Source organism: Armigeres subalbatus, chromosome 2 (genome assembly GCF_024139115.2).
Source record: "Armigeres subalbatus isolate Guangzhou_Male chromosome 2, GZ_Asu_2, whole genome shotgun sequence".
Classification (NCBI taxonomy): Eukaryota; Metazoa; Arthropoda; class Insecta; order Diptera; family Culicidae; genus Armigeres; species Armigeres subalbatus.
Genome location: NC_085140.1, coordinates 43,969,863 through 43,985,834, shown reverse-complemented (window position 1 = coordinate 43,985,834; position 15,972 = coordinate 43,969,863). Strand labels below are relative to the sequence as shown.

The 15,972-nt window shown below is 36.2% G+C and overlaps 1 protein-coding gene across 9 annotated transcripts in view; it reads left to right on the top strand.

Moving 5' to 3' along the window:
• The window catches only part of LOC134218497 (calmodulin-binding transcription activator 1), a 708,930-nt gene extending 704,173 nt beyond the window's left edge, over positions 1 to 4,757 (top strand). For 8 of the 9 annotated variants that reach the window (XM_062697587.1, XM_062697584.1, XM_062697588.1 and 5 more), the window contains 2 exons: positions 1,358 to 1,385; positions 1,495 to 4,757. In XM_062697587.1, coding sequence (XP_062553571.1) covers positions 1,358 to 1,385; positions 1,495 to 1,626 — 160 coding nt within the window. In that variant the 3' untranslated portion in view covers positions 1,627 to 4,757. The remainder of the gene's footprint in view (positions 1 to 1,357; positions 1,386 to 1,494) is intronic. The other variant, XM_062697589.1, reaches the window with a different exon arrangement.
• Positions 4,758 to 15,972: the final 11,215 nt, after the last annotated feature.

The following is a 15,972-nucleotide window of genomic DNA, read 5'->3' as shown; positions in this document are numbered from 1 at the left end:
CCTTTATTTATCTGAAAATCTGATGCGAAGTTTGAAAATAACAAAACACAAGACAAATCCTGCTGACCTATTGTAGAATAAATAGATTATTTGCACTGTAAACGGAAGAATATCGCATAGTTATAGCTATTGCTCTTCTTCATGCGGGAGATAATTTTCAGAATGTAAAATACACATTTGGTAAATAACTATACAATACTTTTTAACAATGAAATTTAACAGCATTTGATTCAGATCCTTATGATATATGAATGACGAAGTTATTTTTCACTAGACAACCATCAAAAACAATTAAAATAGCTTTATCGAAAATGTTGTTTAAATATGTCCCACTTGCCCCACGTATGTTAAAAGTCAAGGGCAAATTAAAATGGCAAAATTTGACTTTAATTAAAATGTTTAAATCGTATTCGATGCCACAGTATTATTTAATTGCTCAAAATATTCACTTTCCACATCAATGATATATTTAGAAAAGACTATTTAGTTGGAAATCAATTGTATTATAATAAAAGTAATAGATTTTCCCGGTAGTTTAAAGTCATTATCAAGCAATAGCATTAGTATGGTGCTTCAAATGTTTTTAATTCCAAATATGTTTGTGTCGGGTGAATTCGTTTATAGTTCTGCTTTATCTTCCTAGAACATTGTTATCATTAAAAACGTTCATTGATTCATCCGCAGTCATAGTACCCACTTACCCCGTATTTTCACTTGCCCTGGGGTACCTTATGTAAAATGTTTGTTGTTGAAACTGCGCTTGAAAGGCAGTGGGAAACATATTGCCATCAATTGTGTCATATTGCCACCGCTAAGGTAATGGAAACTATATTGGCACCAATTTTTCAATTGTTTTGGAGCTTTTTATTGGATATCATGTCTTATTGTTGATTTTTGTTTAGTTTCTTCTGCCTTATAAAGGGTTGAAGAACTTGTCGTTCATTTTGAGTTAAATATTTTGGCTGAGCATATGCACAGCACATGTTTCGAAATGAACAAATTGATGTGAAATTTGCGAAAAAAATATCCACGTGACTTGAAGGGACTCAAACCCTCAACCTCCTACTCTCTAGATAGACGTGATAACCCCTACACAAGACCAGTTAAAGGTCCGATTTGCGGAAAAGCCATCAGAACCCTGGTGCTTTAGACTAGAATAACATAATATGACCTTCGAAGCATATCTTATTCAAATATCGTTGAAATTTGTATTACCATATATCGTATACCCCAAGTCTGGCCTGATACCACACTGTTTGTAATTTGTTTATTTTACTGGACATGAGAACCTGTTTAAAAATATAAGACCTTACTAACCAACACAAATTCGCTTCTTTCAATGCTTCCCTAATACAAGTACGTGGGATGAGCAAATGACAAATTTGGTAAGATAGAATTCTCGTCAAATCCTAACTCCTAATCTAATGAATATAATGAGAAAAAAGTGTCCTACGAAATCATTGCAAAAAATCCTTTTATTTTTCTTCCAACCAGGCTGCAGAGAGAACGAGCCGAAAAAGAGAAGCAGGTCCACCAACGCAGGGCGGAGTACCTCCAAAGCTTGCAGTACCCCGGAGCACCGGCAGCACCCGAAGCACCGCCTACCAGCGATCCAAAGTAAACTGAGCGACTTCGGCTGGGTAAGAGACAAACTGGAAGCAGCGAAATCAAAAGCGAGCACCGCCGCGTTTGTTAGCAAACAAGCGAACGAGGGTTGACGAATTTCCTTTGTTTGAGTTTCGTTTCCCGTAGAAAGCAGAGCTTTCTTCAACGAATTTTTCAATGAGTTTGTTTTGAACATTGGAAAATAGGAAAAAGAAAAACAGTGCTGATTTTATGTCCACCGATGATTTACATTTTGAACCACTATCGTTATTCGAAATGTTTCACGCATGCGAGCTTGCATGCAATGTGAAATCCAACAAGAACTTGCATAGGATTATTTTTTTCGATTGAAGGAATTAGTTAATCATGACGAGGGTAAAGTCAACAATCGCGGCCATTGACTTACTAAATCAGATACCTGACTTTTTTCTATATAGACGAAAAATCACAGATGATGTTAGAAAAGCAAAACAAATATTAAAGTAAATATGAGCAAATTGTGATTATTGAAATTTTTCATTTTTGAATTAATGAAAAAAGCACATCTAAAGTGTGTATTTCCTAGTCTACTTAAAAGATAAAAGAGAAGCTACAAATAGATAGAAACTACCAGGTGGAAAATTTATTGTAAAAAGCAAACATTTAAAGCAGATATTTTTATTAACAGTAGCCAATGAAACTCTTAAGCAAATAAGCGGAGGAATATTTATAGAAGAAAAAAAAACAAGAGAGATAGAGATACATTTTTATTATTAGAAGTTTAAGCGATTGAAATTGTGTAATCCATACACGCGGAGTGGAAAAGGAAGTAAATCAACAAACGAAACGGGGGGGAAATATTTTAGAGAGAAATCGATGGCGATGGCTGTCGCGGTTGGGTGGAAAAACTTGATTTTTGGACAAGGTCGTGGGGTGTGTGCGGAAAAAAAAGACGAGGATGGCGGCCTTGGCTTAGATTTGCCACCTGAAGAAAAACCGGTGGCGAAGGAGAGTGCAAAATCACCTTCTGAAACTAATCAGTTTGTAAAACAAAAATTGGAGACATATGGTGCGAACTGCTCCGATTGGTGTAAATAAATGATTGACGGCTCGTTAGACGAATGTTCAGGACCTAAGAGAAAAAGTTATTTCATTGATGATAGAACTCTTTTTAGTTTTCTATTTGATTGTTGGTTTTGTTGTTCTTGAAGAAGTATATTATCATAGAAATGTAGGGGAATACTGGCGCCATTTATCTCTTTGTAGGTGGACACAGTAATTCGTGCGAAATATTGATGAATTTTAAGCATTACGCTTTAATCCAATGCGCTAAAAATTTATTATAGGAATCACGGAAATACACACACATAGACATATATGAAAAAGATAAACAGTGATTTATTTACTCTATAGAAGACGAGCGTCCATCTTATGACTTTGAAGACTTGTGAGAGATTAAAAATGCAAAACCAAATCACTACGACTAATCGCAAAACTGAGGAACATAGCAAAAGTTCATCAATATTTCTCAGAAAATAAAAATTAAGAAACTTAAGATGCAAGCAAGTTTACTACAACAAACACATCCATTTTATTAAGATAAGATATTTAGAACAAAAACTACCACGCATTCACATAAAAAACATCAATTACTATTACTATACTACGTTAGAGGAACTTTGATAGATGACAAATGATAGGATGAGACATAATTCTTGAGAAAATCTCCAAAAAGAAAATGAGCAAAAAAAGTTTAATTCGAAAAACGCATAACCTTGAATCAAAAAACGTTACTATCAATTTAAAATAGACTAAGATGAGGAGGAAGGAACAAATATACCGCAGTTGAGGGAAGTTCGTTGAAAACAAAATCCGTATGAAGCATGATCATCGTGGCATTTCCACATTAATCTGTATAGTTACGCAAACATAAAAAACATTTACTTTTGTTAGATAATTCAGTCTTCATTTCCGTAGGAAGAAACGGTTTTAAAGATGAACGTTTAAGCGGTTGTGGTAGTTGGAATATTCTAGAATCATGCGCATTTTTCTTCTTTGTTTACTTCTATTTCGTGTTTATTTAGTACGAAAACTTTATGTTTGAACCATTTTCAGAATGGATATCTCATGCCTATTTTTATTTTCAGTGCAACTGAACACCGTAGTGAAATCCAATCATTTTTATGTAGTATTGCCTAAAGAAAATCTATTCTTGAACCTTGTATATCAGCTAAACTTAAGAAAACTTCGAATTTTAGAGTCACGAGTCGCGAGAATTTCGGAAACATTATAAAATACTGATCACCATCTACGATTGGCTTTTTATTAACGAATATTGGCAGGTCCAAATAAAATTCAATTTGCATAAAAAGATACTTTCTTAACACTCGTTGAACGATATCCTAATGAGATTTAAATAAAAACAAGAATGGAGCTTTAAATTAAAATAATTAAAGAAAAAACCATAACATCTACTATTTAAACAATGCACATAAAATGTTCGACATTTAGTCACTGTATTCCTTTATAAAACTACTCCAAACCAATCCAACTACTTATGGCAAACCTGTTGCGCTGCCTCCTACAAACAACTGAACAAAAGACGAACAAATCTAATTTCTTCCATTTTTCGATTCTCAGTACTGTAGTAATCTTTGAAGATAAAAGCGTCAAAAACATGAAAACACAAAAAACAAGCAAAACCAAAAACATGCACACAAAAACACGATGACTCGCGGTTTTGAGAGAGATCAATGATTGTTCCTTGTTAAGTTATTCGACTACTATAGTGAAAATCTTTGCACATTATTATGTTAATATTTGCTTCCAGCGCCTTCGCTGTTTCTGGCTCTGTTAAGCGCTATATCGTTTCGTTGCGGATGTTATTTTTTAGTTTTTTCGCGCTCCTCTTCTTTCACGTTGCAATATCGTTAGTAAAATTCGGTTTTTCTGTTTTAGCTTTAGTGCGTAAGTGTTTCAGCTGGTGCCACGTGCACGGCACGATCCGTATCTCTAACATGATAACGATAATAAATTGTTGTTAAATTTGATGATGCTATTCCCAAGTCAACCGATTTGAGTTTTTGTTTCATTTCACCTTCCTTCAGTAGTAGGTCCTCCTGCACACCGCCGCATGGTTCGATTTTAGTTTCATTTGCTTTATTTGCCGATGCGATGATGGCAGGTTGTGGTTTGATTTGCTGTGTGTGGTTCTCTTTTGATTTGAGTCGACAAAAGTGGTTCTTTGAATCTGGTTTTCAGTTTGGCGTTTGATATCAACTTTCTAGGTCAGCCGGGTTGTAAAACAATTGGGTTCAATATGAAACGTTGGGACAAGCCTGTGTGGCTCATGAAAGAGAGAAAAATATTGTTTGAACGGTGAAAGGAAAATGTTTATAATGAATATAATTTCAAGAATTTATTTCTTTTATTTGCATTATGGGATCAATTATTTGTAATCAACCATACTACATCTTTCCAATTGTACGAAAACACACTTAAAGTAAACGGTATTTAGTAGGCAGATTTCTTGAATTAATAATCAATGTCTATTTTAACAGTCTTTCTGTTTAACTCTTAACAACTTAACTTTCTTGAAAAGAGAAAAATAGGTTTTAATTTTGAGTTTTGGAACGACCATTTCTAGCAGCAGTCAATTAATGTGATGGATTTCTGATAAGACTAGTTGAATAGAATCAACACTGCCAGCGAGTGAATCAGAGAGGCTTATCTCCGTTTCAAACTTTGAAAACGGTTACGTTTATTTTCTATTTCCGCACTTTGACTTTTTTTATCTTTATTAAGGAGACTTTCAGCCCTAGGCAAAAAAAAAAACTTTGATTAGCACAGACAAGAAATGAATTAATTTTATCAATATGAGTTTGCCTAAACTTCACCTTGTTGAGTTGATAATTAATTTTTAGCCAAATACATATCATTCCCGATATTTTGGAATGAGTATCACATAAAACCAGTTCTAATATGGGATTTCAGGTGGAAGCTACGCTATATTCCTCAGCTTTTTTCGGATTCTGATTCAAGACAGAAGACAGTTTCGATCGCTAGCTCGCCTCCCGTGGGAAAACCGGCGCTATCCAACCTTTGCATCACTTTGCATAAATGCAGAATTCTCTCCAGAGCGATCGGATCGGATTTTTTGTCTCAAGCCACTTGGTGGTTAATATTCTCGGGTGGACTGCATATTTTGTTTTGCCTTGGATAGATAGCCGCTGGTGGACGCTCAGTTGCTGCTGCTTGCTGCAGCTTGGATTCAACCAAACTCGTTTGTTGGCTTTGGAATTTTATTCGAAATACGTCTAATAATAGTCGAATGTCTGTATTTGGTTTTAATATTTCAAGGTGAATCGTGTTTGCAGATAGCAGCTTTGATGTATCCTTGAGATTTTGGAGTCATAAAGAAATGCAGAGCTGGATTATCTAGCCTAGATTATATGAAAAATGTATTAAAATGAAAAGAAACTGAGCATTGCTAGAAATATTCTGAGATTTTGAAGAGCCGATAGGAATCTGAGATGTACTTGTGATTGCATTGCATTCAGACAGCAGCCCTAGATTTGAGAAATATGGAGATACAGATTGATGATATACATATTAGAATATCATAAGATATCAATATACAACAAAATTAGAAGAAGTGATCGAAATACCAGGTCAACTTTACTCGGAGAGATGACATTCAACACACAATGGAAAGCGCATATTCAGCACAAACTTGTTAATCAGAATGATGAGAATAGATGAGACTTTTTGGGGACGACAGTCAAATTTATGAAGAAGCAACCGCTACCGACGCCAAGTGATTATGCTTTGTTCTATGACGAAAGTTCGTCTTAGATCAATTTTCTTTTGTTACTTTTCGTTTTTACTTTTCTCAACAATACGCATTTTGAATCATTCACAGCACATAACCGAACGCTGAAACACGTTAGAAAAATTCATTGAGTAGGGTAACTGTCCTATTTTGAACCCCTAGAGGAAGTGCATCCCAATATATGCTTATATCCATTGAAATACAGGTTAGATATGGGCGGAAACGACACCATTTCAAAGATTAAAGTCTTATTTATGAAATAGTAATTCGAAATGAGCTTCAGTTATTGATAAATCAGTGAAATTCGCCTTTTTCCGATATGAAAATATTCTTCGTTTTGGACAGTGCAACATATTTTGGACCCCCAAATGTACACATTTTGGACACCCCAATTTAGTCTCTTCAAAGTCAAATTTCTAATTTACCCTGGTCAATTGAGTCGGAGCCAAGTCTTATCTTTCTATTGGCATGCATCAATGAGAAAATTCCTGCTTTTTAAATTCACAATTTCGACAAAAACTTTGTGTGTACGTTCTGAGATTTTCAGTGATGTATACTTTTAAGCGTAACGCATTGTAACGCTCGTCTTCTTGAACAAACTAATTTCTTCGAAATTTCATCTAAATATCGCTTTTTCGCTCGGGAAACCAGTAAAATAGATGTTGAACAATGTTAATATCCTGAAGCCAATGGAGGAATTAGCAGCGGCATTGTTTTTATTTCAGAAATCAGAAAAATGTCGCCAGGAGGGTCCAAAATGTGTAGGGGTCCAAATCAAGTTGGTTACTCTAAGTTTCCAGTCCTTAGTGGATTTGACAAATTGCAGGAAAGTTTCCGAGTCGTTTAATATATTGATCTCGAAAATTTATCGAAAGATAAAGACGCTATTTGCGTTTGGAATCTCTCCTAATTTCGTGACGGTCTCGAATTTGAAAATTTTCATTTTACTCTCGGCATCAAAAAATGAATACACTCGCGTTTTCAAGGGCACCCGCTTCGCCCAACTGTCATTTTTATTATTCCAAGTTTTCCGCGTCGCAGCATGCGTTGAATAATAAAAATGACTGTTGTGCGTGGCTTCCGTTTTGAATTGGGTACCCTTGAAAACGCGAGTGCATTCAGTTTTGAATTCCGGGAGGCTTGTCCTTAACCATTATGGGCCAAACACAATTAATACGTTTGCGTGCGGTTTGACAGTTTGACGGTCACATGGGAAAACTGTCAAAACGCACGCAAACGTATGCATTGTGTTTGGCCCTTTACATATTCCGAAGCACGTTTCAAGAAAACGCCGCCTACTATGGGGCCGAACACATATTACGTAAGAACTTATGAGGGGAGGGGGGGGTCGGTCAATATCTTACGCTCCATATAAATAAAAATTCATTTGTATGAAAAAATCTTACATGGGGGGAGGGGGGGTCGAAAAACCCAGAAAAATTGCTTACGTAATAAGTGTACGACCCCTATCTTTATGGGGGTTTGGTGGTCTCAACAGCATCGGAATCACCTCCAAACAGGATTCAACAGATAATCAGTTTTCAAACATTACAAACGCTTCAATATTTGATGCTGGGCTTAGGAAGTCTAACGGTCAATCTTTTGTACGTCTATGGTAGAACCTATGTCAATCTTTTCATTTCCTTAGTTGTTTTATTTCGTCTTACCACGTTTTTAATTCAACTATTACTTTGTCTTATGTTATTATAATGTTATTCAGTTTTAGTCTAATTATAATTTATATTGCGTTTAAATGTTAGTTGATTGAGTCTAATGTCTAATAGTTATTGCTAAAAGTCTTCTTTGCTTAAACGAAGTTTAAGTTAAATCAAGCGTATAAGCAAGCATGGGCGTAGTCAGGATTTCGAGTAGGGGAGGGGGGCAACTTTTTTAAGTCTTCTGACTCGTAGTTTTATAGTAGTTTTATAAAAACATATATATATTAATACTTGGTACTATTTCCTTCTAAGTTCCAAAAACTGAAAAATTGACCCGTGGAATTCCTAAGAATATTCCTGAAAATTTTGCGAAAAATATTCGAATTTCTTGTGTAAATTGCATAAAATTTTCCTTGAAAGTTTCGAATAATTTCAAAGCATTTTTCTAGGAATTCCACCGAAAATTTATACAGAAATCTTCTATAAATATAAAACAAAGTTGGCATTTGTACGACCGCGCATCGCTGAAGAATAGACAGCCCGATTTTTGATAATTTATATTCGTTTTCTTCTTCTTTTTAAGAGGAAATATGATATGATGAAATTGGAATGGCTTTGAAAATCAAAACCCAATCTTTTCGATGAAATGATTTGTCGTACAATTTGCATGGAATTTCAAAATGTTGATCATCTATATATATTGAAATAAAAGTTGTTAAAACAAAAATGAGAGATCATTCTGAAGAACCGATTTGTTTTCTAGATAAATTGTGAACGCATAAAATTGTATCAGAAAATAATTGATCAATTTCTGGCGAGACAAAGTTCGCCGGGTCGGCTTATATTGAAAATGAAATCAACAATGCAATTTTCAGAGGAATTCCTAGATTAATTCTCTAAGAAATCCTGAAGGAATTCCGGTGGAAACTTCAAGATTTCCACTGGGAGATTCTCCAGGAGTTTATACTAAAATTCTTTCAGGAGTTACATTGGCAGTTCCGGTAGGAATTCCTCCATACCTCCGGTAGTTCATCCGAGAATTATTCCGGTAGTTCTATCGGCAGTTCCTACGGGGATTCCTCTGAAAATTCTTCCGGGAATTTCCAAGATTTTTTCCGAAAATTCTTCTGGTAGTTTTACTAGCAGTTTCTCCGGGAGCTCCTTTGAAAATTCTCCCTGGAGTTTCCCGGGAATTTCACCGGGAGTTCCACCAGTAGCTCTTCCAGGAAATCATTCAGGCTTTTTTTTCTGGAAGTCATTTAGGCTTTCTTCAGTAATTTAGCTGGAAATTCCACCTGAAGTTCTACCGATAGTTTCTCTGGGAGTTCCTCTAGGAATTCTTCTAGGAGTTCCTCCTGAAATTCCTCCGGGAGATCCATCAGAAGTTTCTACGAGAATTCCTCTGGGAGTTTCACTGGCAGTTCCTTCGGGTGTTCCTCTGAGGAGGAACTCCCAGAGTAATTTCCAGGGGAGCTCCCGGAGGAATTTCTGGAGGAATTCCCGGAGAAATTATCAGAGGGATTCTCGGAACTTCTGGAGGAATTTCTTGAAGAAATACAGGAAGAATTTCCGGAGGAAATCTTGGAGGAACTCACGTAAGAACTCCTGGATGAACTCCAAAATAAACTTCCGTGAGAATTCCAGGAGGAGCTCCTGGAAGAATTCTTAAAGGACCTCCTGGGGAACTCCCAGCGAAATTCTCCGAGGAACTTCTGGAGGAACTTGTAGATAAATTTCCAAAGAAAGCCTAAATGGATTCCTGAAAGAAAGCCAGAATGAATTCCCGGAAGAACTACTGGTTGAATTCCTGGAGGAATTTTCAAATGTGTTTTTTCTTATTCTTCTTCTTCTTCTTATTGGCATTACATCTCCTACTGGAACAGAGCCGCCTCGCAGCTTAGTGTTCATTAAGCATTTCCACAGTTATTAACTGCGAGGTTTCTAAGCCAAGTTACCTTTTTTGCATACGTATAACATGAGGCTAAGACGATAATACCTTTATGCCCAGGGTAGTCGAGACAATTTCCAATCCGAAAATTGCCTAGACCGGCACCGGGAATCGAACCCAGCCACCCTCAACATGGTCTTGCTTTGTAGCCGCGTGTCTTACCGCACGGCTAAGGGGGGCTCCTTTTCAGAGGAACTACAGGTGGAATATCCGGAGTTGGAACTTCCGAAATACTATTTCCCGTGAAATTCCTGCCAAATATCCTCCAGGAATTCCCTGTGAAGTTCCTGGAAAGATTCCCGGAGAAACTCTTGGAAAAACTTCTGGAGGAGCTCTCGGAGGAACTCCCACAAGGAAGTCCTGAAATAATTTTTGGAGAAGTTAAAGAATTTCCGGTGAAATATCTGAAGGAATTCCCGGAAAAATACCAGGAGGAATTAATGCAGAAATTCCCAGATAAATTGCTGAAGAAATTACCGAATGAATTCCCGGGGATTTGTTCTGAAGAAATTCCTGGAAGAACTCTTGAAAGATATCCTGGAGGAACTCCCAAATTGATTTCCGAATGAAATGCTGGAGTGAATTCCGAGTGAAGTCCGGAAAGAACTCTAGGACAATTCCGCAGGAAAATTCCTGGGAAAATTCCTGAAGGAATTCCTGGAAAAATACCTGTAAGAATTTCCGGGGAAATACTTGGACGGGAGAAATTCCTAAAGAAATTTCTAGAGGAATTCTATTTATATTTACATATATTCTGAATTATATTCTGAAGTAATTGCGAAAAGAATTTCATAATGAAATCCTAGAGGAATTCGCTCTTGAATTTCTGGAGGTATTCCCGGAACATTTCCTGGAAGTTATCCCGGAGGAATTAAAGGAAAAGTTCGTGGAGGAATGCCTGGAGAAGTTGCTAGAAAAATTTTCGAAGGAATTTCTCATAGATTTACAAGTGAAATTATGGAGCGGAATTGAAGGATTTCCGTCCTAAATTTCTGAAGAAATTTCTGGTGGAATTTTGGGAAGAAATTCCGTAATGTATTCTTGAAGGGACTCTCGAATGCATTCCTGAAGGAAATGCCGGAGATTTTTCTGGAAGTATAGCCTAAGAAATGTCTAGAAGTAAACTTGGAGAGAAGAATAGAAATCTACAAGGAATTCCCTCAAAAAAAAAAAAAAAAATAGTGGGGGGTTTCTAGATAAGGAGGAATTACAATAACATGAGAAGGATTGAACTATCATATATTATGGATCCTGTATACCCTAATATGTTTTTCTGAATCTTTTGAATTTCAATCACCTATTTCTAAATATGATTAGATTGCAACTATTAAACAGAATTTTGCATTTTGGTACAGACTAATTTTACTCTCTATTAAGGTAAATGTATCAAATATATATTACAGTATATAAAATTGCATTTTATATCACAAATTAGTCAAAATATTCGAAAACATTAGATACTGCTGGCCTAGAAATCCAGACACAGTGAAGGGGATTCTTCAAACTCCGGACGCTTTTGAATCGAAATCCGGACATTTCAAATTTGGCCGCAACAATTCTTAAATCAATCTGTTATCTGCTTCAGTATATGTTGCGAATAACATTAATATTATTATGAAATATCTGTTTGATTTGACACCTCATAAACGTTGCTTTGTCACTAATAATATTACACGAGACACATTCAGCAGGTACTCCGGGGTAAGTGAAAATACGGGGTAAGTGGGTACTATGCCTGCTAATTAATCGGTGAACGTTTTTAATGGTAACAATGTTCTAGAAAGATGAAGCAGAATATCAATGAGTTCACCTGACACAACAATATTTGGAATTCAAACCATTTTCGGCACCATACTAATGGTATTGTTTAATTATGACTTTAAACTACCGGCAAAATCCATCACTTTTATTTTAATTTAATGGATTTCCAACAAAATAGTCGTTCCTAAATTCATCATTGATGTGGAAAGTGAATATTTTAAGCAATTAAATAATTGTGTGACATCAAAAACGATTTAAAAGTTTTGATTAAAGCCAAAATCTGCAATTTTCACTTTCCCTTGATTTTTAACATACATGGGGCAAGTGGGACAAGTTTGAACAACATTTTCGATAGAGCCATTTTACCTGTTTTTAGATTGTTTTCTAGTGAAAAATAACTTCGACACTCATATATCACATGGATCTGAATCAAATGCGGTTGATATCGTTAGTTTAGTTGTTAAGAAGTACTATACAGTTGATTTACCAAATGTGTATTTTACTTTCTGAAAATTATCTCCCTCATGGAAAAGAGCAATGGTTATAACTATGCAAAATTTTCCGTTTACAGTGCAAAAAATCTACTTATTCTACAATAGATCAACAGGTTTTGTCTTGTATTTTGGTATTTTTAAACTTTGCATCAGGTTAACAGATTTTAAGATAAATAAAGTGCTTAAGACATAAATTGGCCATTTCATTCTGTTACAAATTTACAACACCGCCTGAATAAAAACGTTCCTTCTGAGGTTCTAATTTATGTAATAATTTGTGTTAAACAGAGAAACATTCATTCGAAAAGTGAACAAAAATTTGCTTATCTCTTCCATCTAACACATTTGGTAAGAAAGTAAGCTAATGTAAAGCCAGACAACAGACAATTAAACGGTAAACCGGCTGTTGTCTTGATTTTATAACTGCTAACATTGTAATCACTTTATTTTGCCAAAAATAAAAGTCTGCCAAACAATAAACCTCCTTCCATGATCTGAAATACTTCGACTCAGAAATTACATGAGCATTATATCTGCATTTTCCATATTAGTTTCGTTCCACAGTATAGAGCAGAATAGGTCCCACTTGCCCCGTTTGAAGGGGTAAGTGAGTCCCACAGGTAAATTTATTTAAGTCACTACCAATATTTTTGGAACTGAAAAAATGGCTTACAACACGTCTACACTTCAACAACGGAAGCATATAATGATGTATCCATGGTTAATGTCCTGAAATACCCTGTTTTCTAAGTATGCTTTAGCGATTTTGCTGAACTAGCGTTTTTTTAGGTCCCACTTGCCCCGGGGTACCTTATGCTTTTCAAAAAATATTGAGGCTAATTGCATGAAAATCGGCTCTCGGAATAGAATATCAAATACGAGGATATAGAGGTGTCCTTTCAGTGACCGGAGCACGCGTATCTGTCGAGATACAAATAAAATGGTGAAAGTTGTGAGGTGATAGTCACATTCATATTGCCAGCTTCGTGTAAAGCCTTCTCCAATATTCAAGTCCGCAGTTGAGGTTTGCGCATCACGCCCCCGCTGACATTCTACCATCGCACAGTGATGCCAAGGCGCAAAAAAGTGAAAAAAATTGATGAGTGTTAAGCTTCGATGGATTTTTATGATATTTGAAATGTCTTTTCTCAAAATTTCATGAATATTGAGTTATAATTGCATCTTTTGCATCATGTCGGTCCAACAGCAAATAAAACTTTTTTTTTAATTTGCTTGCTAAATGTATGGCGAAAACATTATGATGTTCAATCTGAACTATGAGCACGCAATCGCACGCATGCCGAATTGGGCTTATCCTTATATCAAAGCTTGTTTCCATATCTTTTTGAGGATATGATGAGCGTGTACGCAAATCTGCGCAAGGTTTGAGAGTGACATTACTTCATTCCATTACCATACATAAAGATGAAGCAAACCACTACCTGGAAGCAAGACATTAAAAAAATCGTCTAGATTTGTCCTGGAAACGTTTTTACGAACGCTAAGGAACGGGAGGGATGATTAGATGGCCATTATTATGAGAGAAGCAGAGTATCCAGCTTTTTACGCTAGCTATAAATTAACGAGGGGTGAACCGAATTTGACATGTGCTGTGGACAAAATACGTCCTGAAATGGCCTGAAATATCTTAGTAGCCATGTATTAGAATTTACTTTCTAGAATATAATTTCTTATAATTTCAAAGCTTAGGCGAGACTGGGATATGTACTACTACGAGAATTGAAAAAAGGAAAACCGAAAAGAAAAAAGAAATCCACAATGGAAGTCTTAATTCCTCCTTGGAGGATTTCGGTGTGGCGATCAACAGCCAACAGCCACTGGTACTTGAAAAATGAAACTTTCAGATAGTTTCGCTGTTTATGCCTTCGGAGAACAGAACTGTCCCGATTTGAATCTGCAGTAGAGTGGACCGAGAGGGCAGGTTTATAGTCGTTGTGTATTAAGGTCACTCCTGACGGAATCCAAGTTTAAAAGTACTCGCGTTCTCGGGGGCACACCACTCGATACGGAAGCAACGTACAACTGTCATTTTTATTATTTCACGCATGCTGCGACGCAGCAAAGCTAAATCAACAAACATGACAGTTTTGCGCCGCCTCTGAATCGAGTGGTGTGCCCCCGAAAACGCGAGCACTTTGGAACAAGGATTCCGTCAGGAGTGACCGTATTACCTACTACAGTATTAATTATGGATTATTATCTCTTGGGTGATGGTCATCAAAAGACCAAAAGATCTTCTTGGCTGATAGAAGAGCTAAAAATCGTCAATTTAAGAAGTACGTCCGTTGTTTTTTCTACTAAATAAGCAAGGGTATTCTTTTGGTTTTTCAATCCCTTCCCCAAAATTTGCCAAATGTAACAATTTGTTGCACTCATTGTTTGATTTTACACCTCCTCGTGCCCTTACATGATGAATATTCTAGATGGTCATCCTACGGCCACATAGTCATTGATACGAAACAGCGTGGCTCTATTGGTTTAGAGCAAGGCGACGTATACTCGAGTTTATACTGAAACACAAAACACATTTGATACTGAGCTTACTCAAAATAATGTCAGATATTGTTCAGCAAAAATCACATTAATTGTTCTAAACCACATCGATTGGAATTAAAAGTTTAACAAGTTTTTGTAGTTACTATGTCAGAAACTTGATTATGCATATGTACAACATGTGATAGATTTAGTTCGGAAAAGGTATTGGAGGGTAACCGCCCCTTCGGTGGGGTTTGATCCCACTACCCCAGTTCGCATGACAGGTGCTTTCCCTACTAAGCTACGAAGGACCTCCGTCGTTGAGTCAAAATAGATCGTGTGACTCCTCAAACTTTATAATTTTACAATACAATGATAAGCATAATACTTTAAGGGGTTCATACTTGGGTTCAATCCGGTCACATCGGCCACAATCCGAAGACCTACGAAATGGACATTTTTTTTAAATTAAATCAAAATAGGACGTGTGCCCCCTATAAAGTAAATCACGACTTGGGCCTATGGACCCGATTCCCGCCTCACAGCACAGAAAACTAAGGATTTATACTTTATGGAAGCCGTAGGTTTATGGTTGATAATTTAAAAAAAGTCTTCCATTTATTTCGCACAATACTCAATATTTTTCAACAATTTATTTCACTCCTAATTGGTTCAATTATAGAAAATAAAAATGTAGATTCCGAACATTCGCTCTCCGTTGCTACACCACTGAGCCGGAGTGAATCTTCCACTTTTACAAAACGGTATTTTCATATAAACACCTGCCTGAAAATCGTCACAGTGCTCGATACAATCATTGCTTGAAGCTGTTAATCACCACACAATAATTCTAAGCTCACGCACTTTAATCTAGAACTTCACTAGAACTAATATAAACATATTGAAAAACATTTAAAAATGTATCCTCAAACCGATCAAAAATTCACCTCGGCATAAGAACTTCTAGCCGCACCGTTCGGCCAAAAGGCCAGGAGTATTTTTTATTATGAAAAAAATCCTTCATCGTTCATAGGGAAACTATCTAATACTTCGACGCTATCATGTTATTTATAATTCTCTCGATTTCAAAAAGTGAAAAAAATATAGTTTTAAGGCGTTTGGAAGTAATTTGGATGAGTGAATATATCTTTTCAATCAAATAAAAATTATTATAAATAATGCCATCTAGCATCATGTCGG